The sequence below is a fragment of the Rhinichthys klamathensis genome, unplaced genomic scaffold (assembly GCF_029890125.1).
Source record: "Rhinichthys klamathensis goyatoka isolate OS25496 unplaced genomic scaffold, OSU_Roscu_1.1 h1tg000035l_1, whole genome shotgun sequence".
Lineage (NCBI taxonomy): Eukaryota > Metazoa > Chordata > Actinopteri > Cypriniformes > Leuciscidae > Rhinichthys > Rhinichthys klamathensis.
Genome location: NW_026606583.1, coordinates 6,636,243 through 6,664,148, shown reverse-complemented (window position 1 = coordinate 6,664,148; position 27,906 = coordinate 6,636,243). Strand labels below are relative to the sequence as shown.

The window sequence follows — 27,906 nt, the reverse complement described above, 5'->3', positions numbered from 1 at the left end:
TCAATAGCTACTTTTTAAATGTTTGACAAGTTTAAGAAGTTTTAAATCAAATTTGATAAACTGGATTTGGAACGACACTGATATAGACAGTTACTGGTTAATAACCACTTTTGAAGTCACAGCATGGTGAATTCATATTTTGAAAACGCACTGATGCTACAACTGATTGAATTAACAACTGCATAATTATTAGGATACATTAAAAAAAAAGCAGCAGAAATGAGAAGCAAGGGAACCGAGCAGATGTCAGACAGACCTTGGATCTTGGGAAGGAGAGGGATGTGTTAGACAAAAGACCGCTAGACTTTGTCCTGAGCAGTCGATACTTACAAACAAGAGCAAAAAATTAACTCCAAACACCCTTCAACTTAAATGAAAACATTCAGAAAACCAGATGCAGTTATGTGACTTTAACATCAGTCCTCTCTTTGTTTTACCCGCAATATATTAATACGCCTTAAGTCAAATTTTCTGTAACAAGTTGGAAGCATTGTCTGAAAGTATTGTTTTAGACTTTTTCTTCTGTGCGGTGAATTCATTTGACCTTAGATGTGTTCCATTAGTAATATTTTGTTTAGTGGTCACTGTGCTTACGGTCTTCTTTATTGGCTTAAAATGGTTTATCATATGGCTTGACATTTAGTAAATGTTTATATATAGGTCAAGAACTTGTGGATTTTGTGTGGGACAGTGTTTGTTTGAACACCTGCTTTCAGAAAACACATTTCCCACTCGGCCTGCCACGATCATGAGTTTTGTGCTGATGATTGTCATGCAAATAATTGCAATTCATTTCAATCCGTTGTAGTCACGTTGCTTGCAGTGTAAGCCTAAATCGAAATTGAGATAAAAAGTCCAAATTACAATAGCATAATTTTTTCTTGTGTCAGAAATGGACTCTCATAGACTGACGGGTGACTTTTTCAAGCAATGGTAGAGTAGTTTTTTCCATTACTTCATGTTTGCTTTATCAAAGCATTTAATGCAAATGAACGTTGTTAAACAGGTTTCCAGATCATTTTCATCTGAAACGGCACACAAGATGCTTGAAATATGCCAATGTTCTGAGAATATCTGCAGCCATTTCAATAGGAATCGCCATTGACCAACATTAAACTGCTTGGCTTGAAAGTGAATTCTGTGTGAGCTGCGCTTCATATATAGCTACACGTATACAAGGGACCTAGCCTGGTTAGAACCAGACCATTCTCAGTTGTAACTGAGTTATGGTCTGGCAAAGCGTCATAGACAAATCATTTCCAGAGGGGCGTCACCAACGGACGTCGCGGATAGACCTAAACCCAATCAGAGCGATGAAGGAGATGACGTATGCAGAGCGGCGGAGAAACATCTCCGAGTGTTGTTCTTTGCTGGGTTTTTAACAAAAAGGAAACGTTCAAATGGCTTAAAACAGACGCGATAGCTGATTCGAGCGAGTGATGTTCGACGGCGGCATCCATCTTTGTAATGTAGGCTACAAAATCTGCTTCAAAATCCCAGCGCTGTCATCATCGTATAAAGCCCGCCCCAACGCTTCTGATTGGTGCCTCGATTTCGGCGGATTGGAAATGGGCTGGAATGAGCTCTTTGCCAGACTAACTTTCAGAGCAAATCTAAATTTGCCGGAAGTTGTCTGGGTTTTCCCAGGCTACAAGCGACCTTTTATGCATGCAACATTTGACAGAAATTTTGCTTATGTGATGCACCTTAATTCAGCATACTGAAGAATGAAAGAAAATATTGTAGCCATAAACCAGTGCATGAGATTGAAACCTCAACACAAATGACTGATGGAAACTCTACTTCATTTTGACTGAATAATGTTTATTAATTCACCAGGTTGTAACACAAAAAACTTGATATTTCTTCCCAGCCCACTATATTATCTCCATAACTGCTACTCCAGAACCATTGACACTGTAATGGGCACAGGCTAATTGTGGTGCCACTTAATGCGTTAACAATTAAAGTTGGCTTATATGTTTTGGTGTTATCTGCAACTAAAGCACTGCAAAACAGAGGGTGAGGCTGATGTAATGCAACAGATCTGGAGTTGGTGGATGAAGAGCAAAGCAGAGGAACCCGCAGTCTGGTTCTGGAATGAAGCCGTGTTTGAACAGGTTGCACTGGGATCAGTATGAGCTCTGGTTCTGGTTCCTGTATCCTCCTCGCTGGTAGTTCTGTTTCTGCTGATAACCACCTTTCTGATCTATAGCAGTGACAGAGAACAGAAAGAGACGGCGATATTGAACTCCAGAAGTCATACATGTGGCATTTACTGTTCATATCACTGTTTACACTAAAGCTGGTTTGAGTTTCTCAAGGAAGAGAAAGATAGTGAGCAAGGAAAAGTAAAGGGGGCCTTAGAACAACCAGATGGAGAGTTGCCACCGCATTCATTGGTAAAGGTAGAAATGAGTGAACAGGTGAGTAAGATGAAGAGATGAATGAATGATTTAACATGTTCATAACCACCTCGTTGGTAACCACCTTGCTTCTGTTGGTAACCTCCCCTCTGGTCTCCAGCTGCATAGTGAAAAGTGTTTAGAGGACAAGCACTTTCACCAACAAAAGCACTTCAACACACACTTTTTCAGCAACATTTCACAGCAGCCGCGTCAAGTGACCACAAGCGACAAGCACACAAGTGTACAGTCTGAGTGTGTATGGATTGTCATTAGGGGTGTAACGGTACACAAGAGTCACGGTTCAGTACGTACCTCGCTTTTGGGGTCACGGTTTGATACGAGTTTGGTACAAGAAAAGGTTTCTTTTAATTTATTTTGAACTGACAGTAGTGTAAATTACAGTTTGTTCCAAATAGAGGCAATGGGTCTCATTCATGAAACACGAGCAGAACGAATTTGTGTAAATCGTGTGTAAAGTGGTTCTGGCGTAAATTTTCGGATTCATTAAAATGTTCGTATTTTCCAAATGTTAGTTGGTACACAAGAAATCTACACCTGTTCCCAGCCACGCGTAAATAGTGCGCATAACACCCGAACGTTTTGCTCATAAGGCTGCATTTTAATTCACCTTAATCGGGTACATATTTGCACAGCATTTTGAAAAAATATTATATATAGTAATTACATACGGTTTTTCTTATTATGAGAGCCAGTATAAAAGCATCTGCGATGGTGGTCCTTCTCCAGTTTGAATACTATTTTTCCGAAGTGAACTAATTCGTTTTTTGCTCTCAAGCTTAATGTCGAACCATTTTCTTCTCACTTCTGGGATGTTCGATTAACAGATGAAACTCCATTAACTGCATCTGTAATATGCTGCCAAGCTTCTTTTTTTTTTAGGACCCGATACGCCACTACGCTTGAAAATAAAATGTGGCGTTTTGAATGAACTTCTGATAATAAAACTTGAATTTCTGCATCTGAGAATTTTTTTTTTCATTCGCATTCATGTCATAATGGTGGTTGAGGAGATTCCCCCTTCCATGTGAAGCGCTTTGAGTGTCCAGAAAAGCGCTATATAAATGTGATGAATTATTATTATTATAATATATAGTTGTCAGTCGGATTTAATGGGTGGGATTTATGGTAATTGAGAATGAACGTGCAGGCGCATCCTATTTACGACTGATTGGAATTCATTAACACACACACACATTTCACTATCACATCTGACGTTTACGAAGTATTTGTGAATCAGGAGAAGAGTTTTTGGGAAGGTCTCTTTACGCGCAAATCACTCGCATATCTACTCGTATATTTACGAATGTTTCATGAATGAGACCCATTAAACGGTAGTTTTACCCTGAGGTAGTTGCTACTACAGCATCCTTTAGTGTATTAAGCACTAAGCAGTAAACACAATGTGCACTCTTGCGTAGGTCATTTTTTGTAGGGCTGATACAAATCAAGTTATTTGGTCACGATCAGCTACAAAACCGAAAAGCATTTTGTGTTATAAAAGTAAAAAAAAAAAAAAAATAGAATGAGAAAAAAAACTTGAAGAGTTTAGTTTTTGCACTCCTGTAGTCTTCTGCCTAGCTCCAGTGATCGGCACATTTGGATGATGTCCATTACCCCCCCTCATTATAACAGCAGAGATCAGTGTGTACACTACTAGCTAGCTCTTGCATGTCTTCTGAACTCTTGTTTTGGGTTGGTGCGTAGATCGTCCCTTCTTCTCCTGCTCTTTTTCTGTTGTGGCGGTTAGCAAACAGTCCAGAAACCCTTCAGGATTGTAGTGTGGATCACCTGTGACTGACTGTATTAGTCGTCAGACTGTATGCACCAAACTGTGACGATACCGTTACACCCCTAAATTGAAACATTCTTTCATGGTTGAGTGTTCAAATGGCTTCGTAAACGATAATTACCTCTCTGGTAGCCTTGTTTCTGTTGGTAACCACCTTTCTGATCTGTGTGAGAGAAAGAGGTTTAAGTCATGTGAAATCATGGTGGATATATATATATATATATATATATATATATATATATATATATATATATATATATATATATTTTTTTTTGATCACAAATGTTTCAACACTTAATATATTTTAAAAAGTAATTTATTTCTTTGATGGTGAAGCTGAATTTTTAGCATCATTACTCTATTAAATATATTCAATAGACTGATTATACTGAATTTTTAATCAAAGGTGAGCATAAGAGGCTTCTTTCAAAAACACAAAACAAATCTTAGTTATTTATTAAACCTGAATAAATCCTAATTAAATTATATAATATATAAAATACCCATTAAATATTATAGCATTTATATATAAAAAATAAATAAATCATCATTATAATTATCAGTAAATAATATATTATTTTTCTATTAATCATCGACTATGTTTACATGTGGACCATTAATGGGATTTTTTTTTTACAAATTTTTTTTTTTACAATAATCAGAGTAATTAAACTCTTCATTCCTGTTTACATGCAATTTTCATAATTCTGATTATTTGCCAAGAAGTGTGGTTATTTTTACCGCCGTTATTCACATACCCCAAAGCACAAAAGATACAGTAGGTGTTACTGGCCAGTTTTAATCCACTTAAATCAAATGCAAAACACATTTCAGCGCTGTGATAAACATGGCAAACATGGCGAATAACATAGGCGTACACCACATGGTTTGATGCGATTATCGATATACGATTATGAGCTTAATCACATTAGTGTTGCGTTTACACAAGGTAAAGTTTCATCTCAATATCTACAAAATCCCATTATAATCGCATTATGAGGGTGCATGTAAATGTAGTCGTTATTACCAATTAAATTATAATAAAATTACATTAAATTTAAAGAAATAAGTTGTCACTTATTCCTAACATATGGTTATTTTAACATTTACAAAACTAACATGTAAAATGATCTTTATATGAATGTCAAGTCTTGTTTTTCCTAACACCAGCATATCACGTACCTCTGTTGAAATAGCCTCCATAGACGCCCTGTTTGAGGTCGAAGACACGCTCGTTGTTCTCCACCAAGCCGCCCAGTTTCTCGGCGAGCTGCAGGGCCATGTTCTGCAGGGACGTGGGCTCCGTCCTGTGCATCACCACTGTCTGAGTCGGCTGGTCTAGAGATGCCTGACAGAGGAGACACAAATAAATAAAGCTACCAGTATGGATAGCGGATGGAATAGTTAACGTAAAAATGGTTGTTTTTCTTTTACCATGAGTTCTTCATTGATGATCATCTTGCTGATAATGCTGTGCACTGTTGGGATCTCTAACTCAAACATCTCTGACAGAGTCGCCATACTGTAGAACAGAGAGAAAGAAAGAAAGTGATGAAGAGCTGCAAAATCACTGGACTCCATTTAAAACATTCAAAAGGACAGTTCAGGCAGAAACAAAAATTGACATCTTTAGGAAATAAGGGATTTAGGTGAACTAAGAGTGAAATTATGCACCCAAATTCTGGCCATGAATATAGCACTAGGCTGTGTGTTGATCACATGTACCTGATTGAGTCATACACGCTACTGTAGGTGAAAAGGTAAGTGCGCAGCGACTCCTCCTGGATCTTCCTGTAGGTTCAAAAAACACAACCAAAAAGTTATTTGAATTTAAATGTAAATGATGCTAAAATGGTTTTAAGGAGAGTCTCTACCTGACGAGCATTTCCCGCACACACTGGGTTTCTGGGAACAGATCCCACACTTTGCTGTTCATCTTCTCGTTGATGATGAAGGAATGGCAGGTTCTCCAGTCGCCCATCTTCATGGCCTTGCTGGCGGCCACAACGTGCTCCCTCATGCTCTCAGGGGGACCTGAGGAGGACATGGGGGGAGAGAGAGAGAGAGATGATTTGTATTACTGAGATTAAAAGATCATTTGTATCTCCCATCTCTCCTCTCTTCTTTCTCTCACTCACCCAGCAGTGGCTGTCTCTCGCCCACCCTCAGCTGGTGGTGGAACTGTTTGCTGATCATCCTGCGGCGGGCATCAAACTCGTGGGCCGCCATGTAAGGGATCTCCAGCAGCATGGCCGACACCAGGTACACACACTCCAAGAGCTCCAGATTAATGTGCATGTGGAACGGCACCTAAAAAACAATGACAAATATTGAAGTCATAGCTCATCCAAAAACGAAAACTGCAATCACTTGGTAACCCTCATATCCGTTTACCATATTTGATGTGCTCTATTGCATGTGTATTGATGAATGTTTATTTGTGAATAAAACCTCAAATCTCTTCATCATATGAAGCGATTGCGTCTCTTTGGTTTAAATGGATTATTATTATTATTTTGCAAAGTCTTTAAGTACTTTTTGAAGACTGAATATATCGATTACTTGGACTTTCAATGGATGTACAAACATATCCTCCAACAAAAACTGTATTTAGTCAAATTTACCCAGCTACAAGCCTCAAAATTAGGGATGAATGATATTGGTAATCATATCATATCAATCAATAAGTTTGATTATTCTGACGAGTTTGGTTATAATGGAATTTTGACAATAAGTACTTACATAAATGTATACTTCAAGTGTTTTGCCATTTTAGGGCAGTGTTGTGGGCTTTTTAAGCAGGCAAAATGGTATATAATATAATATGTTCATAATATCAGCCACAACTAGAGAGCAACTATTTACTAAAGCTACTAAATTGAATTACTGGCTAAACTTTCTATATAGAACCTAGAGCTGGTTATTGACTGGTTTCAAAACCGATTTGATTTAGAAGATCTTGATTCGATTATATTCCAAACTTAATGCAATATTGATATGTTTTCTCAGGTAAGAGCACAATTTTTCTTAAGAAAAAAAAAAACTCCCAACTAATACTGTAAGCTATACAGGGTCAGTTGGTACATTATTATTAAATGTTAAAATTAACAGTCCAAACTATTGAATTAAAAATATAACAGCCCTTATAGAAACCCTTACAACTGTGACTAAAAAAAATGTCAGCCCTTCTTGGACGTCAGGCATTAAAGTGAACAAATTAAATCATATACAGTGTTTCCCCTACCATTGTTTTAGGGGGGCGGCCCGCCCCCCCCAAAACGACCCCCCGCCCCCCCTAAAATGCTGACAAAATCCAGTCATAAAAAAGGAATTTATGCGGAATTTCACGGAATTTGTCAATCTTTTGAGGAATAAATAGAAAGCAGTTCAGTACACTTGAAATCAAATCGCGATGTAGACAAGTGTGTGTGGATATTAAACCACAAAGACAATTTAAATACGAATCCTGCATGTTCTGTGTGAATGAATGGTGCAGCTGACGCGCAGTTTCATTTACCACACACACACACACACACTGAAGCACGTTTGACGCTTGCGCTGTTTTTTTGCCTAAATGAAGACTCAAATGCATGAACTTCCTCTCCAGGCTCTAGATCCACTCCGAAAGTCACTTCGTGATCATTTAACCGCTTCATTTGAGAAAAACTATCATCATGACAAACACACAGAAACTCAAAAGGTCTTCACGGCAACCCGTCAAAATAAAAGTTCGGTTTAACTTGACAGAAATATATTACCGTTGTACAGTAGAATTTAGATATGTCCCAATGTAATAATACTAACACTAATCCAAATAAATTATCATCAAAACTGAATTTAAGGAATTATCCATGTTTGAATTTTAACAGTAAAGCTCATTGTGCAGCACGTTATTTGACAAAAAGTTTATTTAATTTAATGTGATTAAAATTGATGATAAATGATTAAATTAGTGTTTTATGTCTTCATTTTATTACCAGAAAAAATCACAACACGGAGTTAGTGACATTTTTTTTCATATATTTTTTTTAAATGTTGTATAAGTTCAATGATTCATAATACATTATTTCAATTAATTAGACACTCTTTTTGATTGGCAAAAAATTTACACCATGTATCTGTAACACGCCCGCTCCGCAACACTAGCAGTTTCACCCCCCCCCCCCTGAAAAAAATCCTAGGGGAAACACTGATATATTGACCATGAGCCACTGCAATGATTGATTTCATAAGAGCGAACTGTCAGGTGTGTTGTGGCTGTACCTGTCGCCTCTTCTCGATCTTCTCCTGCTCAGCGTTTCTCTCCTGCATGTTCCTCATGAGGAGTCCCTGTCCCAGCAGCTCCTTGGCTCTGCCGCTGGACTGGATGTCCAGGAGAGCGTTGTGGGCGTCTTTGATCATGCCCTGACGGAAAGCACAGATGCCCAGCTGCACCATGGTCCTGTTGTACAGGATCTAAGAGATAAGAAAAGTTCAGTGAGGAAACTCAAATCACACAAACCAACTGTTCTTCAGAGAGAAAGTGTGTGTGAACCTGAACAGGAGGGTCGGCGTGCTGGATGTTGTCCTGTAAGTGGCTCATGAGCATGAGGTCTCTGGCCTGGTACCAGCGGCTGTGCAGTGCATGATGGTAGATGTGGCACAGGATGGCGCAGGTACGGATACGGTCCGTGCGGTCTTTGGAGTAGATAAACTTACACAAACGGTCCATGATGATTGCACTGTCCTCTCCCTCGCTCTCCTCCTGATCCTGCTCAGACTAATGGACAAAGAGACCTGAGGTTAGGAGTCTTAATGAGTGGACCAGTCAGCTGGAACCATCTGGTTCCTAGGGGTGTGTGATACTGACAAAATAAATCTCTATTTCTGGGCTTTTGTCGATAAGGAGGCGATTATTTCTGTCAGCGACAGCTGACTCCTGAAGCTGGTCATATTCTTCATATTCTTTGCGGTGGTCAGTTCCCAGCACTGACATAAACTTAGTTTTTTTTATTATTGTCACCTTACATTAATTTCCAGTGGCATTTTTATAAGGGCAATTTTTTCATAATGTTCTTAGACATATGCATGATCACCAATCAAACAAAACAAAATCCATTTTTGCACTGCAGAAGTGGCAGAGAAGCTGCTTCTAAAGCAGTATTTAGGTGCATTTACACTGCAAGTACAATACTATTCTGAATATTGAAAAGGATTTTTTTAAATGAAATGATCACTGTAATTTATTCAACCTATTAGTTCAAACTCCTGATTAATTCGAGAAACAAAGCAAGTGACTGGCTGAATTCGGAACCGCATACTAGCGTACTACTGCAATAGAAAGATAGGGTAAATGTACGTGAGTAGTATACTAATGCGGTTCCGAATTCAGGAACTGTGAATCATATGATTTGTTCAAAAACACTGATTCATTCTGTAACAATGATATGATAATGATAATAAGTAAATGCAATAAATACCAGTTTGCAATAAAAAGCAGCATAACAGTTTTTGCATGTTACATTAAAAATAAGGTGGATATCACATAGAAGTATTAACCCTCTGGGGACGGATTGGGCGGTACCGCCCAAAATGGCATACTTTTACAAATGTGTAATTATCTTAAAAACTATTAATAATAGAGAGGTGCGGTCTTTTTTGCCGTCTTCCTCAGATTCCGCTGAAAACAGTGATAACAGACTTACCCGGCTTGTATACACACTTCCTTGTTGCGCAATACCACTATGTCGAAGGCCAATGAAATCGATGTTGTTTGGCAGATTCACGAGCAACAACCAATGGAAAAATTGCCGATGGAGGAATATTTTTCTTACCCAATCAGAGGAAGGTTACCATGACGTATTCTAGCAAATCGGAGGACTCTGTAAGCCTTGCAAGGGGTGGTACTATATACGCAAACAGCGTTGAGTGGCAGGGACGACAGAAAGCGAACTGACGCGTCGAGTATAAACAATAGGGATGCACGATGATATCGGGACAACATCGGTATCGGCCGATAAAAGCTTAAAATGACCATCATCGGCATCGGCCGATATGAATATTTCTGCCGATGAGTCTTGCCGATAGGGTGGTGTGTTTCCTATGCGCACGTGACGACCGTGAACAAAGCATGAGCGCCAGCAACTTAAACTTCCAACGAGGGGTGTGCCGTGCGTCTCACGGTTTTTGATCGTGGACGATTAAAATGTCTCCACGATCTGCTTTTGAAGAAAAATCATAGTATCGTGCATTCTATCAGTTCAATTCTGGCGCCTTCATCTCAACATACTGTACAACGCGACGTACATTCACATCACATCACATGTAAACGCAGAGGTAGAGTTACACTCACGGGACACTGCAATTCACAAAAGTTCATTGTTTGCATGTGCGTCAAAGTCTTGCTTGGTAAACATGTCATTCACGTGCTGATGCGCTGTTCTAACATCCGCTTTTCTGAGCGCGTACACGCGACGCTCACAGGAACTAAAAGCCATCACAGCGCCTGCATACTGGACTAATCTTTCGAGTCTTATTGCGCTGATACTGTCAAATACACACAAGGTTTACATAAACAAAGTTGGTTATGTCTAAAGTGAAAGCAAACAGAGAAAATCTGCTTGTCAAATGCGTGTATATTAGACGCGTCGCGTTACTCGCGTGCAGTTCTTAAAGAGACAGTAATAATATTCTGCCGCTTGTCTTTAAAGAGATACTGCACCCAGAAATAAAAATTCTGTCTATCTAATGTTGTTTCAAACCTGTATTCATTTCTTTCTTGTGCTTAAATATACGATGGAAGTCACTGAAGTACAGCAACTGTTTGGTTAGCCACATTCTTCCAAATAACTTTTATAATTTCAACAGAAGAAAGAAACTTGAGAGAGTAAATGATGACAATTTAAATTTTTGGGAGAACTATCCCGTTAATGTTAATAAAACAACAAAACACAGAGGAAATCACTCACTGCTCTTGACTGAGAACATTAATAGAAGCTTTAATAAGCTTTTTTTGCACTTAAAAAAAATACAAATATATCGGTATCGGTATCGGCATCGGGCAAAATTAGTTTGAAAATATCGGCATATCGAATATCGGCCCAAATCCTATATCGTGCATCCCTAATAAACAAGGCTTTATGGAGCGAGAGCGGACAGAGATATGAGAGAGAGACAGAACAATTATAATATATATATATATATATATATATATATATATATATATATATATATATATATATATATATATATATATATATATATATATATATATATATATATATATATATATATACACATACAATTATAGCATTATTTATTGTTTTAGCACTTTTATGATGGCAAGCAGTAAACGATTTACGTTGGAACAAGCTCTGGAACAATTACTGGAGAGTGAGGAGGAGAAAGCTTTGCTTAGAAAATTCTAAGCATTCCTAAGAAAAACGCCTGGGACTATTTGTAAATAGTTACATTTTTCATTGTTCTTTACACATTTTATTTATCAATTACACATGTCTGTCAAGCAAAGGCTTTGACAAATATATTTTTTGTTCAAAAACTGTTCACTATTGTTGTGTGATTTTCAGAAATAAATGCCAAAAATTGAATTTCCGTTTTTGAAATTCTCTAGTCTATTGTACATTTTCACTCATACTTCCTTTTTTTAAACATATTACATGCGTGCTTATGTTAGCTTAGGGTCTTCTGAATCCATAGATGCCAAACACATAGTGTTCCATCTCCATTACATATAGTTTATAAGCCCAAATGTAAAAATAGAGAAAACTGACCAAAAAGAGCTTAGTCCCCAGAGGGTTAAACGAAAACTCATAAAGGGGCTTTTTTTTGCTGCCATCTCTTGAAATGCAGGGTCTTTGTAAAGGCATTCTGCTAGGCTACATAACGGTGTTTTTGTTTGTTTTTTTGCAAAGTGCGAGACATACACGACATTGTCATTTTCCACATTGTTAAAACAACAATTATGATATTATCTTAGATGATACATATCACACACCCCTACTGGGTCCACATCGATGGCGAGACACTCACTTTTGTCTCTCCCTGTAGGCCCAGGCTGCGACGGTGGGCTTTGTAGTCGAACTTGTAGTACGTGTGCATGATTCTGCGCAGGTAGACGCGACACACTTCCTCCGTGCTGCCTTTAGTCTCCAGATACTGCAGCAGGCGGTCAATGATGCCACACACATGGCTCTCATCCTTCAGGTTATCAACATACTCTGCAAGAGTGTGAGAGGAAGCTTTATCACGACACACGCTGTCCTAATGAGCTCAGAGGTTGAAATGTGTCTGTACTCACCCTGAGAGTGAGGGTCTGTGTTCTGCATGATTTTGGTGAACTCCTCATCCATCCGCTCCACCAGAGTCAGAATACAGCCACGTACTCGGAACGGCTGAAGAGAGGAAACGCAGTTCATAAACAGCCTTAACGGTCACATCAACTAAATTACACAAGCAAAAAAGGCCCATTGTCAAAAGTGTAGCAGTGTATAAAGCACTGCTGGAACATGTGAGGGGAAAACATTCTCCCTCATGGGAAACTCCCAATTAGGGCTGCAACATTAATCGAAATAAAACCGAAATCGCGACATGGCTAAGTGCAATTATCAAACCGCAAAGGCTGTGATAGATTGAAAATGAAGAAATTAAAGACTAAAAAATGATTACCGTATTTTCTGCACTATAAGGCGCACCGGATTATAAGGCGCACCTTCAATGAATGACATATTTTAGAAAATTTTTCATATATAGGGCGCACCGGATTATAAGGCGCATAAAATACTGCAGTCAAACGTTTGACTGGGTTTGCGTTATGCATCCACTAGATGTCAACAAATGTCAACAAAACAGTCAGATAAAGTCAAACTTTATTAAGCGTTCTGACAACTCCGTTCACTCCCATGGTAACGTTGTTCAAACGTTAAAGGAAAACTCCAGTCAATTTTAACATTGAGCTCATTTTTTGTAAATTTGGAGTGCTGTCAGTACAGAGAACAACGACACAAACCGGTGTTGCCTACACCGTGTTATCCTCTTTTTCAAATTTGCACCCTGTTGACTTAAACGGGAAAAGTTTTAAACCTGCTTTTAGCCTCTTAACAACCTTAATGTGTCATTACAAGTGCACAGCCATGTGAGTGAACACGGTGAATCTGACTCCAGTAAATGTGAAAGATATGAATAAAAATGATGTTTATTCAGCCAGCTCACATACCCGTATTTACTTCCTGTTTTCGGTCGAAGTCCACAGTAGGCGATTGTCGAGTGCGCGCGCGCGATCATTGGTAACTAAGCAACAGTGGAGACTCAGACTGTCAGCCGATGACGGTGCTGTGTGGTGTTCTCTATGTGAGAATATCAGCTCAAATGGATAGTTCGGATTCGGATAGTTCATCCGAATCAGATGTTGAACACGTGGAGGAGGTTTGATCGCGCGCTGCGCGCGCAAACTCGACAATCAACTACTGTGGACTTCGGCCGAAAACAGGAAGTAAATACGGGTATGTGAGCTGGCTGAATAAAGAGATTATTCCTGCCTTCGTGAAAGCTCGGATCACAGGAGACTGATATATCAGCCCAGGCATCCACGATCCATTGGCAGATAGTGGCGTAAGTCGCCCGGCGCTGTCTCCCCATCTTGGTGAACGTGTGTTCACCATCCATATATAAGGCTCTCCGCATTATAAGGCGCACTGACGTTTTTTGAGAAAATTAAAGGCTTTTAAGTGCGCCTTATAGTGCGGAAAATACGGTACATTTGTAATTGGTCAAAAGTTAGCATGAAATGCTGTTCACGTGACATGTAATACTAACCTGGTCAGAGATGGCCAGGTTCTCGCTGTCCTCGATGATGTTTTCTCCGATGAAGATGTTGTTGTTGTTGAACAGGATGTCCAGCAGCTCATCGATGCACTCCAGACACTTCTTCCACATATCCGCCTAAAAAAGGGTGAAACGGGGCATAATGTAAAGACTGGAATACACTAGAACACTTTTGCACATATTCTTGCCCCGATTTGCAGTCAGTCTGCAGATTTTGGCCAAATTTCGCATAAAATCGTGTAGTGTATGATGGGCACATACTGATTTTTTTTTTTTTGGGGCTTCGGGGTATGATTTTGTCCAGTCAAAGGATATTAAAGATATTTTTGAAGATTGTTAGTAACCGGACAGTGGACAGGCCTCACTGACACAATACTATGGAAGTCAATGGGGTCCATCAACTGTCCGCTTACTGACATTCTTCAAAATATCTTCTTTTGTGTTCAGCAGAAGAAAGAAATTCATACAGGTTTGAAACAACTTGAGTGTGAGTAAATGACAGAATTTTAATTTTTAAGTGAACTATTCCTTATTTTGAGCATTGTTTTCATCTGCCACGTGTCTCCTAACGAGGTGCATGTGTCTGCAATCAGTTCCTGGTGACTTTTGATAAAGTCTGTTAATGTGTGATTCTCAGTAATTTAGCAAATGATGCCCAGCTTTTCTCTGTAACAATATACAGAGCTAGCAAGTGCATGATGCCTAATCGGTTTCATTTCTGAAAGTTGTGTAGTGTATTACAGCCTTAAAGAGGACATATTATGCACTTTTAAAAAGTCTTGATTTTGTTTTTGGGGACTACTAGAATAGGTTTGCGGGTTTTAAAGGAGTAGTTTACTTTAAAATGAAAATTAGCCCATGATTTACTCACCCTCAAGCCATCCATGGTGTATGACTTTCTTCTTTCAGACGAATACAATCAGAGTTATATTAATAAAAACCCAGACGCTTTCGAGCTTTATAATGGGAGTGAATTGTAACCATCAGTTTGAAGCTCAAAAAAGCACATCCATCCATCATAAACAATCTCCACACGGCTCTGGGGGGTTAATAAAGGCCTTCTGAAGCAAAGCAACGAGTTTTGTGTAAGAAAAATATTAATATTTAAAACTTTATTAAGAAAAATAACTAGCATCCGGCCAAACGAACATATGGATTCGACTTGTGTAAAGCGCAACTTATGTGAGTGAAGCGACGTACTGCTGATATTTACGCTACACCATGATGCACTACGCTACTTCTGACTTCACAAGTTGCGCTTTAGGCGGAAGTAGACTGCGTATGTCCGCAAGTTTGAATTTTACTGTGTAACTTGTTAAATATGAATATTTTTCTTACACAAACTCATTGCTTTGCTTCAGAAGGCCTTTATTAACCCCCTGGAGCCGAGTGGATATTGTTTATGAAGGATGGATAAAATTTAAGAAATACCACGACCCTTTATTTTGCATACGCTTGGGCGGGAATTATTTAAATTAGGAAAATTGTGACTGGAAGAAAACTCAAGACTACAATGGAGGCGTTTCAGGGAGTTCAGAAACACTGACACTGATATAGAGAATAACTCCCGCTGGAGGGACTTTGTGTTTTGTAACTTTGCAGACCTTTTTCATGCTCAAACAGCAACATCACACACTAAAGAAAGCTGAAAATGCAAAAAAAAGCATAATAGGTCCTCTTTAAGCTGAAAATGCTTGATGACTAATGTAATACCACCAGCACGGCAGAGAGCTTCTCACCTTCATGAAGGCGGCTAGGTTGGGGTTGTAGTCGTATAGGGAGGCGATGATGTTGAACTTAATCTTGACGAGGATGCCTTCACCGAGGTTATTCTCATTAGAAATGCCAGCTAAAGCATGAAGGAGCTCGATCTGAGCAGCTCTGCATGACAAGAGAACAAATACATTTTTGTTGTGTTTATGCCTGTTAATTTTTTACCATGTAAAAACAAGCTGAGTAGCTAAACTATCTTTCAAATATTTGGGGTCGGTAAGAATTTCTTTTCAAAGAAAAAAAGACTTTTATGCAACAGGGACACATTCAATTGATCAGAAGTGAGAGTAAAACATTTATAATGTTATAAAAGATTTCTATATCAAATTAAAGCTATTCTTTTGAACTTTCTATTAAAAGAATCCTAAGGAAAAATGTTTTCTATAAAATTATGAAGCAGCACAACTGTTTTCAACATTGCTAATAAGAAGAAATGTTTCTTGAGCAACAAATCAGCATATTAATGAATTCTGAAGGATCACGTGACACTGAAGACTGGAGTAATTCAGTTTTGCATCACAGGAATAAATTACATTTTAAAATATATGAATATAAAAAATGGTTAAAATATTACTGTTTTTACTGTATTTTTGATAAAATCAATGCAGCCTCTGTGGGCATAAGACACTTTTTAAAAACACACACACAAAAAAAATCTTACCAGCCATCATTCTTTTGAACGGTCGTGTATATTAAAAATGATACATATTTAAAATGAGTTCTTATTAATACACTTTTCTTGTAAACATTCTATTTTCAAGTAGTGACTAAAAATATATATATTTCTCTTGCATAAACAAACTTTATAAAACTGTACTTTTCAGAAAATTATCATTTCATTAATCATGAGTATTGAGTGGTCCTACCATCTGCAAACTTTGGAGTCCATATAAAAGATTAAATTATATGATTGCTTTTGACATAAAATTATGACTGACCTGGACACTGACACGAGGGTCTAGCTGCTCAACACATTAAAAGACTGATGATGTTTTCATACCTGTCTGTTCCTTTCTTTCCTCTGGCCTGCAGGATCTCGCTGAGTTTCTTGACCACGACAGCAGTATTGATCTCTGTGCCTTTGGCGAACATCTTGGGCTTCTCCTTCACAAGCGGCGCGCCGCCCTTCACAGTCTCCCATCCTCCTTCCTCTCCATCTCCCTCCTCCTCTGCTCGCTCCTTATTCTTGTGTCTCTTCTTTCTTTCCTCTCTTTTGGTGTCGATCGGCTTGTCGCCGTCTTGAGCTCTGTGCGGGCAAAAGATTATGAAGTCTCAGTGGAGTTTAAAAGAGAAAAACAGTACAGGTGTGTGATATTGACAAATTTTTTTATTATATCTCGATTCCGTCAAGGACTTGGCAATAACTATAATTAGATGATACTTCGCTCAGTGCGTTAAGTGATATTAGAATAATAAGACACTGTTACCAATCAAATGAAATCAGTATTAACAGACAAGCTGAAAAAAATACGCGCTGCTCATGCTTGCGGTGTGAAACTGCTAGGCTACTTCTTGAGGTTCTACAGTAACCGTATACTATGGAAGAATAGCCAATTTGGTTTAGTCGATAATACGTGACAGATTAGACACATTTCGGTAACGCTTCCTTTTACAGTCCTGTTACCCATGTACATACTATGTACTTATTATAGTAATTACAATTACTGGGTAAATACTAAGTACTAACTCTGAACCTACCCCTAACCCATGTACTTACCTTATATTAGCCAGTACTTTCCAGGTAAGTACACCGTACGTACACGTAAGTACTGTAAAGGGAAGCGTTACCCAAATTTCTAATGAAAGTGCAGGTAGGCAGACACCGATTAAGTGCGTGACCATGCACTCGCACAAATGCGACCACTTCAAATTTAACTCGCACATTCTCAAAAAATGGTTGCATATGTCGGCAGTCTGGAAGCCTGCCCATTCATCATAAAGCTAATCCATACGACTCCAGTGGGTTAATACATTAAAATGCATTCAGAAGCTAAGAGACGGGTTTTTGTAAGAACAATATCAATATTTAAAAAGAATTGATGAACTCAGAAGCGCAAAGGATAGAGCAAAACAAAACACTGGTCACGCATTAGAAGTCTAAAACAAGATTGAAAGAAAAGTGTCAGAGGATTTCGAAATATGAGAAGAGGAGATATGTCCCACGCCGGGTCAGAGGTCACTCTTCTGCCGGAACTTGACTCTCTTGTGAATGCGCGTACGGCCGTTGCCGGAAGCCAGCGGTTATACTTTATAAAAGTTTTAAATATGGATATTTTTCCTTACAAAAATCCATCGCTTCACATCGGAAGGCATTTCTCAACCCACTGGAGTCGTATGGATTACTTTTATGAGGGATGGATTCGCTTTTTGGAGCTTCAAAAAATTGGCCACTATTCAATACCATTACATAGCTGGGAAGAGCCAGGATATTATTTGATATAACTGTGTTCGGCAGAGAGAAGAAAGTCATATAAACCTAGGATAGTCAATTATGGAATAATTTTAATTTTTGGGTAAGATATTACTTTAAAGAGTCTGTCATTCTTTGATTTGTTCAAATGGTTGATTTGTTCGGTCATTGAATCATTCCTTAAAACTCATTCAAACTGTTTAAAAAAAAGCAAAAACAGACAATATTGTGCATGAAATGCAAGTCAAACTGTCAACTTATTTATCTTTTTTTATAAAATCAATCGGACAGTCTCTATCGTGCTGATATTTGGGAAAAACAGCATTCGTAAATAGGCAAACTATAACAAAACTTGTAAGAGATGATGGCCCTGTATATTTAGAATTTCGAGCATTTTAAAAGGCCCCGAAATACTTGAAGTGAAATCAAAGAAAAAACTGGTGTGACGTCATTTAGAATAATATCAGGTTAAAATTAAGTTCGTTTGGAGTTTTTTTTTTCTGGAGTTTGAAACCGGAAAACTTTCCGGAAAAGTTTGCTCTGCGTGGTAAAAACCTTCAAACTACTATTTCAGTGAAAGATTGCACTCTCAAATCATTTTTGTTAGCTTCCTGCAAGGTGAGAGAAATACTTAAAGGGATACTTCACCCTGGAAAGATGAATGTGTATTTAAAATGGGTCATTTATGTAGAAGAAATGAGAAATTATTTTTTGAATTTGGAGCTTTTCTAGACTGAGAAAAGCCAGAAAATGTATTTTTGGCTTATGTGGATGAAAGACAACAACTCCCAGAATGCACTTGCTTCGCTGCCCCAGGAGGCCACGCCTACCGGTAACAGAGCGCAGTCTAGGCTACTAGTGAGTCTCCGTGATGAGTCTGCCCGGGATTTCGAGATCGCCCAAAATGTCCGGGATTCGGCTTTTACGTTCTACAGTCGTCATTCAGTATGTTTACTGTGGCGAGCAGGACGAGGCGAGGGTGTGATTACCGATGAGCGACACCTGTGAGACGCACCGGTCTCGTATCTCCCACGGAGGAGCGGGAATTTTCTTAGCAATGTTAAAACGGAACTAGGACTAGTTCGGCATCTAACAACTAGTCCAAGCTAGCTCAAAATCTGCGGACCAGCCCGGCATCCAACAACCAGCCAAGACGAGCTCACAATCTGTGGACCAGTGTGGCATATAACAACTAGCCCAAGTCAGCTTACGGTCTGTGGACCAATCTGGCATTTAACAACCATCATATGCCAGCTTACAATCGGCAGACCAGTCTAGTATCCAATAACCAGCCCAAGTCAGCTCATAATCTGCGGTCCAGTCCGGCATCCAAAAACTAGCCCAAGCCAGCTTACAAACTGTGGACCAGTCTGGCATTCAACAACCAGCTTAAGCCAGCTCACAGTTTGTGGACTAGATCTCAGTGGTCTGCGTGTAGCACAAACTGGCTACTAGTCTGTGGACCATCCTAGTGGCCTGCAGTCAGCATAAACCAGCTCTCAGTCTGTGTCCCAGCCCAGCAGTTTGCAATCAGCACATTCCCGTTACCAGTCTGTAGACCAGCTCAGTGGCCTGCACTCAGCACAAACTCGTTATCAGTTACCAGTCTAAAGTTTTAATTTTTTTTTTAAAAAATAAATAAAAATAAATAAATAAAGTTGCCCTCCGAAGAGGGGGGGTGGAGGTGAAAAACAAACAAAAAAACAATGTTAAAACGCACATCAACCAATCACTTGTTTAGCGTTCATGTAAACACTACATTCAGATTCACCAATCGGAATGAATTCAGTTAGATTGAAACAAAAGGTGTGCATGTAAACAATGAATGGCGACTGCAGAAAGCAAAAGCCGAATCCCGGACATTTTGTACGATCTCGACGGCCGGACATGTCCGGGAAAAAGAGGATGGTAACCCCTACTACTCAGCTTTCTCCACAGAACAAGAGCCTGCTAGCTTAGCCTCCAAAAAAGATGGCTGACACTATGTGTCCATTCTGTGAGTGAGATCCCACCCTCTATGGGCGGGTTGAGAAACATGCGGGACAGCCCCTACTACTGACTGCAGTCTTTAGCCTCTGGCCAAAAAATCCTCCGATGACGCAAAATGACGATTTTTGCGTCATCTGAGGATTTTTTCCAGACAAAAAATACATAAATCTCTCGTCTCAGGGGGATATAAGGGTGGAAAGCATGGTAATTTGAAAATACTACAGGTTTTCTACTAATACAAAGCTTAATGCTAAATCCTGAAGTATCCCTTTAATAATGTCAACATGCACACGTTAAAATAATTACGATATTGTCATGTAGACGATACATATCACACACCCCTACTCAACAGCTATGAAGCACATACTTTTTGAGGAAAACCGTAGCCAGTGATGCTGCAGTTCCTTCATTGTCTTCACTCTCACTGCCGCTGTCCACTGTATCAGAGGCCCAATCTTCACTCTCATTATCTTCACTGTCTGACTCTTCACCCTGACACAAAGACGAAGCGGTGAATCGTAAACACATGTTCATGGTAGTCACACAAAACATTTCAAAAAGTCGTTTTGGGGTAATTGATTGACAAACGTTGAGTGTTTGGACTTACAGCAGCACCCTTGAGAAACTTGCTGGCCTCTGGTGCTTTCTTCTCCTCTTCTTGAGGCTTCTTCTTCATAAAGCTCTTGGCAGTGACATCGTCGTCATCATCATCATCATCATCATCATCACTCTCCGAGGATCCTACACGTCACAGGAGCAAAGAAAGAGGAAATGAACAAGACATAAGACACACCATTACAATATTTCATAATACAACTATGGAAAATTGATAGCAGCTCAAAGATAAACAAGAAGGCTAACCACTGCCAATGTCATCCTTCTCCTCCTCTTCTTCAGCTGACTGCTCAGGGTTCTGCAATAAAAACAAAGCAAACATGAGACTGACAGCAAAACCAACAAAAAAAAAAAGACAATAAAACAAAAGCATATGGTATAAATTACTATTTTTTTAATTACACTAATGACAATTTAAGTACAAGACACTTAATTCTTATGAGAGAAAGGTTTCTTTGAAATTCTACAGGGTTTCTTAAGATCCTTTTTAAGAGCTACAGAAGTCAAATTATTATTTATTATATATAAACAATCTCAAAGTAAATCATATATCTCTTTTACTTAATTATATAGGCTGGTGCAAACATTCAACTGCAAAACAATAAGTTTCAAATACTCAAGAAGTTTTAGTCAATACATACATAAAATTGGGTTATGCACTAATATATTAATGAGTACCAATTAGAGGTTGATCAATACAGTATTTTGCTGATTCGAAAATAATGTGTTTAAAGAAAGGCATTGAAAAGATTATTGTGCTGATACTAGTCAAATCTACACTGAATGTCTTTTCTTCCTGTGACATTGCGGCCCAAAAAGCAATGTTGAAGTAAATGCCAGGTACAGTTTATCATGCAACCAAAATATCCAGAAAAAAACATTTTATGCATAATACAGAACTTTTAAATATAAACAAAACCGAAATTCATTAGGACTCTTATTATGACATGTCGATGCTTCCAGCTGCTCATTCAAAAAGATGGAGATAAAATATACCTTCTGGCGATCATCTACAACAAATGACAATATAATTAGGTTTGGTAAAACATGGTACTCGCGGTACATCAAAAAAGAAAGAAAGAAGAGATTTAGACCAAAAAACGAACGGTGTTGAGCTATAGAACAATGATTCGTTTTCTGCCGAATCGATGAATGTATCCAAACAGCTGCTCACGCGTCTAAAAAAACACAATATATTAAAGCGTCTCTGAACCAGAAATCGAGGGTAATGCAGGTATGATGTCATTGATCCGTGTCCTGGTTAAAACTGCTTATTTCTCTGGATTTAAACTTTCTTAGAAACATTTAGGATAATGCAAGTACACAAATCAACTAAATATATAACATTGTTCTAGCGGTTTTTGAAAATTTTGATCCAAAAATCATACTTTAAGACTTAAGGACCGGCTGAAACCCAGTAAAAATTCACAAACATGCTCATATACAAATAACATTTTGGCTACAGTTCAGTACCTCTTTATAGCTGACAATCTCTGTTTCAAAGTCCCTGTTGTATTTGCGGATCTTCTGGCGCAGTGTGCTCAAGGCTTTGGCGTTGTTTTTGTTCATCTTCTTCTTCCCCTCCTTGTCCTCCCATAGCTAAAATGAAAGCAAACACTGTTGAGTGCTCATGTAGAAGCAATTAAAGGGATACTCACTCCACCCAAAAATGAAAACTCTGTCATCATTTACTCATCCTCAAGTTGTTCCAAACCTGTATGAGTTTCTTTCTTCTGCTGAACACAAAAGATAATATTTTGAAGAATGTCTGTAACCAAACAGTAGATAGAGCCCATTAACTAGGGAAGTCAATGGAGCGCATCAACTTTTTGGTTACCAAAATTCTTTAAAATATCTTCCAGCAGAAGAGATAAATGTATACAGGTTTGCAACAAGTAAATGATGACTAGGGGTGTGCAAAGCAGCCGGTATTTGTATCTGTATTTGTATTTGTTGAGGGGGGAAAACTATTTGTATTTATATTTGTATTCGAGTAAAATTCAAAATAGGCCTAAAAATCCAGTTTGGAGTTGACTGGATTGTTGACGGGGGGGTGGGGGGTGACTAGCTTTCATAACGCACACACGCAAGGTCTCTCGCTCTCTCCCTCGCGCGCGCTACACGGTTTGAAATTGGAGCTCAGTATGTTCTGTATCGCATGCGCGTTAGATTCCGGGAGATTTTAACTAATTTCAGGGAGCCGCTATCAATAGAGACTTGGGATGTCTGCGTACCATATAACTCCCACAAGTGCATACAATTCGACACAACTACACAAGCATTTTTTAACCTTTTTAACCGAACATTAACGTTACTCTGTCAACAGCCTATTGTCTAAATTACCGAGCTAACAGAGCTACGTAAACAGAGCGAACATGAGAGCATCCGACTGCAGACGTCAATAACGCAGCGTAATGGAATAATCTCCTGATCAAACTCCGCTTCCCGAAAGTTATAAACTGCCTCCGGAACCCAGTTAAGGTACAAACATCTATTCAACCAAAATAGTGATGCAGTTAAGTGTTTTTTCTCGCTCAGCCGAGCCATCTCTGTTGCTGTGTCTGTGGAGCAGCCTGTGTCAGTCACCTCTTCCTGAACGTCACTCACTCATTCACGCACTGTGCTCTCGTGAGGAATCGCAGCTTTTTGATATAAAGTTTTTCAGGTTCCCGAATACAAATATTTTTTTTAAGTATTTGTTCGAAATAACTATTCGTAAAAAACACGTTATTTGTACCTTTCCGAATACCGTATTCGGGTTCGGCTCCACCCCTAATGATGACAAATGTAATCTTTGGGCAAACTATCCCTTTAATCATGTGACTTTCGATTTCCTGCTGGCTCCAGTATGATCTACGGACCTGGTTGAGATAGTCCTCCAGATCAGCTAACAGGCGGATGTAGAACTGCGGCACACCCTCTTTGTCCATGATGGCTTTGCTTTTGATAAATGCTCGACACAACTGCTCAAATTCCTCCAGACATTTGGATATGTCTCGGATCTTCATGGCATTGCGGATCGTCTTGATAAAGTTGGTGAGCTCCTCAAACCTGAAACGCAAAGGGCAGCGATGCGTTTATAAATGAGGTCAGTGTGAACGCTCCTTAATTCTCAAGTCCCGACGTTGTACGTTGGCATCCCGCACTCACCTCTTGTCCTTGGCACTGCGTACCACTCTTTTGGTGTCCTCCTCATCATCGCTCAGCAACAGGGACCTAAAGAGACACCAGCAGAGTTCACTACTGATCACATAATCACATAACGTCCCCTTTTCACATTTCCTTGCTTTTCAGACCCAGAAGACATCATTGATGGGTAAACAGGAGACGTACGACAAACTTGATTTTTCAATGCTATTTGCCCATTGTAATGAAAACATTCCATGATTGCGCATTAGAAGTCGACCAATGTATTGTTTTTTTTACCGATTAATCCGCACCAACAACAGTTGCTTTGTGGAACTATCAGCAATAGTTTTTAATATATCCAATGAAGACAATTACTTTGTTTATAACTAATTGTGGCACTTTACAATTGCAATGATGAATAGATTTTTTCTTCGAATTTTGTAAAATATAACAATTTATACTAAAAAAATAGGTCAACATGATTTACTTTAATGGTGTGAAATTATAGTGAATAATCATGTAATATATAAATATAATTTCCCTGATTTGGATAGCAAAATGTGGCTAAAATTTATACGGCACAATTATTGCAGTTCTCTCAAGTAATGAATAGATTGAATAACCGCAATCAGACGATTAATCAATAACTACGAAACCAAAACAAAATCATCCGTGTTATGATACTTAGCAATTTTTAATGCATTTTAATTCATTTTCATGTGCCACATTGTCTCAATATATGTTTTAAATGTAAAAAAAAAAAAAAAAAAAAAAATAGTCAAGTGGTCAGCAGTGATAAACCTTAGATAATGTTTTGTATTCTAATTTATTTTTTACAAAACATTCTTAAAGTTAAGTCAACACAGTTCATTTTCTAATAAAGTTAAGCACTATCAAATATTAAAGGGATACTCCACCAGTTTTTCTTATTAAACTATGTTATTCCCTTAACTAAGACGAGTTGATACATACCTCACTCGTCTCAGTGCGTGCACTATATCGCTCTGTATTGCCGCAAAACTATGTTAGCACTTAGCTTAGCCCATGCATTAAATATGGGCCAAGCAGAGAAGCGACCAAACACTTCCACGTTTTCCCTATGTAAACACAGTTACTCGAGTAGTGTAACTTGACCTGGGCTGGTGACACAAAATAAACCGTTGCGCTTTTCTAAGCGTTTAAAATTGATGACTATATTGTATGGCGGAATACCATAACAAGTGCTTTTGAGCAGTTCGACTTGGCGCAATAATATCTTCACTAGTGAAAAGTCCTCTTACCGGCTCCCGCTTCCTCTCCCCCTCCCTCTGACATTTCCGTCAATACAACCAACGTGACATGCGCCGGTAGTAGTAGTTCGAGCGGAGTTGACGAAGTAACAGGTTGTTGGAAGCTAGTTAGCATTCTAAACAGCACAGGCTCTCAATTTCGGTCGGCATCTGTTCGCAACAGTCACACTTGCACCACCAATTGCTGTTTGCCCGTGGTCTTTCGCCAGCTCCGGTCTGTTCTGGATCATATCTTTCTTTCCTCTCACGGTCCATAAGAGCTAATTCCTCCTCCGTGTACTCGGGTTCAAACAGATATGGCTCTGGGTCTTCTACAAAGAAGTCATAATCATCTACAAAGTCCGCCATTGCAAATGATCTGCAGTTTGCTAATAGCACAGGTAGTAAAAGCCACGTTGGTTGTATTGACGGAAATGTCAGAGGGAGGGGGAGAGGAAGCGGGAGCCGGGACTTTTCACTAGTGAAGATATTATTGCGCCAAGTCGAACTGCTCAAAAGCACTTGTTATGGTATTCCGCCATACAATATAGTCATCAATTTTAAACGCTTAGAAAAGCGCAACGGTTTATTTTGTGTCACCAGCCCAGGTCAAGTTACACTACTCGAGTAACTGTGTTTACATAGGGAAAACGTGGAAGTGTTTGGTCGCTTCTCTGCTTGGCCCATATTTAATGCATGGGCTAAGCTAAGTGCTAACATAGTTTTGCGGCAATACAGAGCGATATAGTGCACGCACTGAGACGAGAGAGGTATGTATCAACTCGTCTTAGTTAAGGGAATAACATAGTTTAATAAGAAAAACTGGTGGAGTATCCCTTTAAGAGATTTGTTTTATTTATTTATTCATATTTATTTTTTAAAGCTACCGGCCGAACAATTGGTTATCTGACATATTTGACCATTTTAGTTACTGGTATCAGCAAATCAAAAACAGACAATCTCTAGTTTCCACAACTTTACAAAAAGAAGAAGAAAAAAAAGAGATGGAAGTTAGAAGAGAGGAAGTAGTCAAATCTCAGTCGTTGTCTCAGAAACATGCTTGCATGCAAAGCAAAATACCGTAATAATAATATATATATGTATATAGTTTGCAGTGTGTGAAAAGGGTCCATAAAGAAACGCAGACTCACTGCTTATTGAAAGCAGTCCCGGTGGCTTTGGGGGTGATCTCATCGGCAGACGAGGATTCCTCCGACTCACTGTCGGATTTAGCGAAGAAACGGGACATAATAGATGGCTGCTAAAACTGAAATGAGAAATACAGAAATGAGAGTGGTCAATCTACAAGGCTTTGTTTAGAAGCAATTAGGCTAACCCTATAATAAAGCCTACAGTATCATATTTGATACATGAATTGCAAAGGGCTCTAAATGATCAAAACCGTGATGGTGAAAAACCTGTTGCAAACAATGTTACATGCCTTATTTAGTCTGAATGATAGTTTATACAAATAAAAGGCCTTTTAGTATAATTGTAAACATGTCTTTCAGCTTGGAAATCTTGACTGATTTTTCTAAAGTAAATGTAAGAATAACTATCTTTTATATTGTAATCAAAACTTGAGTTGACTTTTTTCTTTTTTAAATGCATCAAATTTGATCCATCAGGCTTTTGAGGAAGGTTTATTTGTACATGATCTCAATAATCCTTGTATTGCATTGAATAATGTAACTTAAACTACAGAGTTTTGATCATATAAAAACTAAGCATTTAAATAGAATCCTACTAAGACATATTGTTGACAGATATATAGTGACGACTGAAATGTATATGCAATATCTGCAAGTAGTTTGTTAACTTGTACACTTATTTCACTGACCTACATTACAAGTTATCAGAATTTCATCAACTTTTTGGGCATATACCATATTTTTACTGTATCATACAGTCGAGCCATAAAAGCCTGATGCATCAAATATAATACAAAACACATACAGAATTAAAGTTTCAATTCATTTCAATAAACTGTAAGAGAAAATAAATGTATCTTATTACTATTTATCATACTCCAGGCTTTACAGGTTTAAGGGCATACATGAGAAAATGACTAGGAAGTTTAAAACAAAGTCCTTATGTAGTTACTAAACTTAAAAAATTAATAAATATTTAAGAAAAACTCTAATCCAGAAACACATCAGATAACGCGAACGCTCCTGGCAGCCGCTCCATTTGCTGATGAATGAACTAACGTTAGACTCACCTCACTAGTTCACAACTGATAAAAGGCCAAATATCTGAGCATTCATGGATAAAAACTATAATCAATAGGCCATTTGGTGCGAATGGAAACATATGTGACGCATAATAAACGATTGCTCACTAGTTACATCAGTAATCGCGTAGACATCGACGAAAGCGTGCCGGCTGTGTGAGGCCTAACGGGACCGTGACTGCATGTGTACGCAAGTCCTACAGAACCGACAGGTAAAGTAAATGACAGAACGTACCTGTTATGTGCTGAAACGTAAGATTCCTCGTTTGTAATTTTCCCTTTGTGTAGATTTTAGATCCAGATTTGCAATTTTGTCAGCACAATTGACGGCGTGCGTCAAAGCCCTGTACTTCCAGAGAGAGAGGAAGCGAATCGATAAAAGCGCCAAACCTACAGGTCACGTGCTCTACCGCCACCGGGTGGCCTGGAGCAGAACTACACAAAATATACCA

General features: G+C 38.7%; 1 protein-coding gene across 2 annotated transcripts; it reads right to left on the bottom strand.

Annotated features, from left to right (window-relative positions):
- Window positions 1-1,803: 1,803 nt before the first annotated feature.
- On the bottom strand, window positions 1,804-27,834 carry eif3c (eukaryotic translation initiation factor 3, subunit C). 2 transcript variants are annotated; one of them, XM_056246026.1, is made up of 23 exons: window positions 27,690-27,834; window positions 26,373-26,488; window positions 23,975-24,040; window positions 23,686-23,875; window positions 22,298-22,423; window positions 21,071-21,122; window positions 20,817-20,950; window positions 20,577-20,701; window positions 16,811-17,056; window positions 15,777-15,918; window positions 14,029-14,154; window positions 12,515-12,608; window positions 12,247-12,434; window positions 8,753-8,977; window positions 8,482-8,673; window positions 6,357-6,528; window positions 6,093-6,252; window positions 5,944-6,009; window positions 5,653-5,740; window positions 5,401-5,566; window positions 4,340-4,381; window positions 2,476-2,526; window positions 1,804-2,209 (listed from the first exon to the last, which is right to left on the bottom strand). In XM_056246026.1, exons 2-23 carry the CDS (start codon window positions 26,468-26,470, stop codon window positions 2,133-2,135), a joined length of 2,826 nt encoding a protein of 941 aa, XP_056102001.1. In that variant the 5' UTR covers window positions 26,471-26,488; window positions 27,690-27,834; the 3' UTR covers window positions 1,804-2,132. The 2 variants fall into 2 exon arrangements, with proteins under 2 accessions (XP_056102001.1, XP_056102002.1); XM_056246027.1 differs by lacking the exon at window positions 2,476-2,526.
- Between the last annotated feature and the right edge of the window lie 72 nt (window positions 27,835-27,906).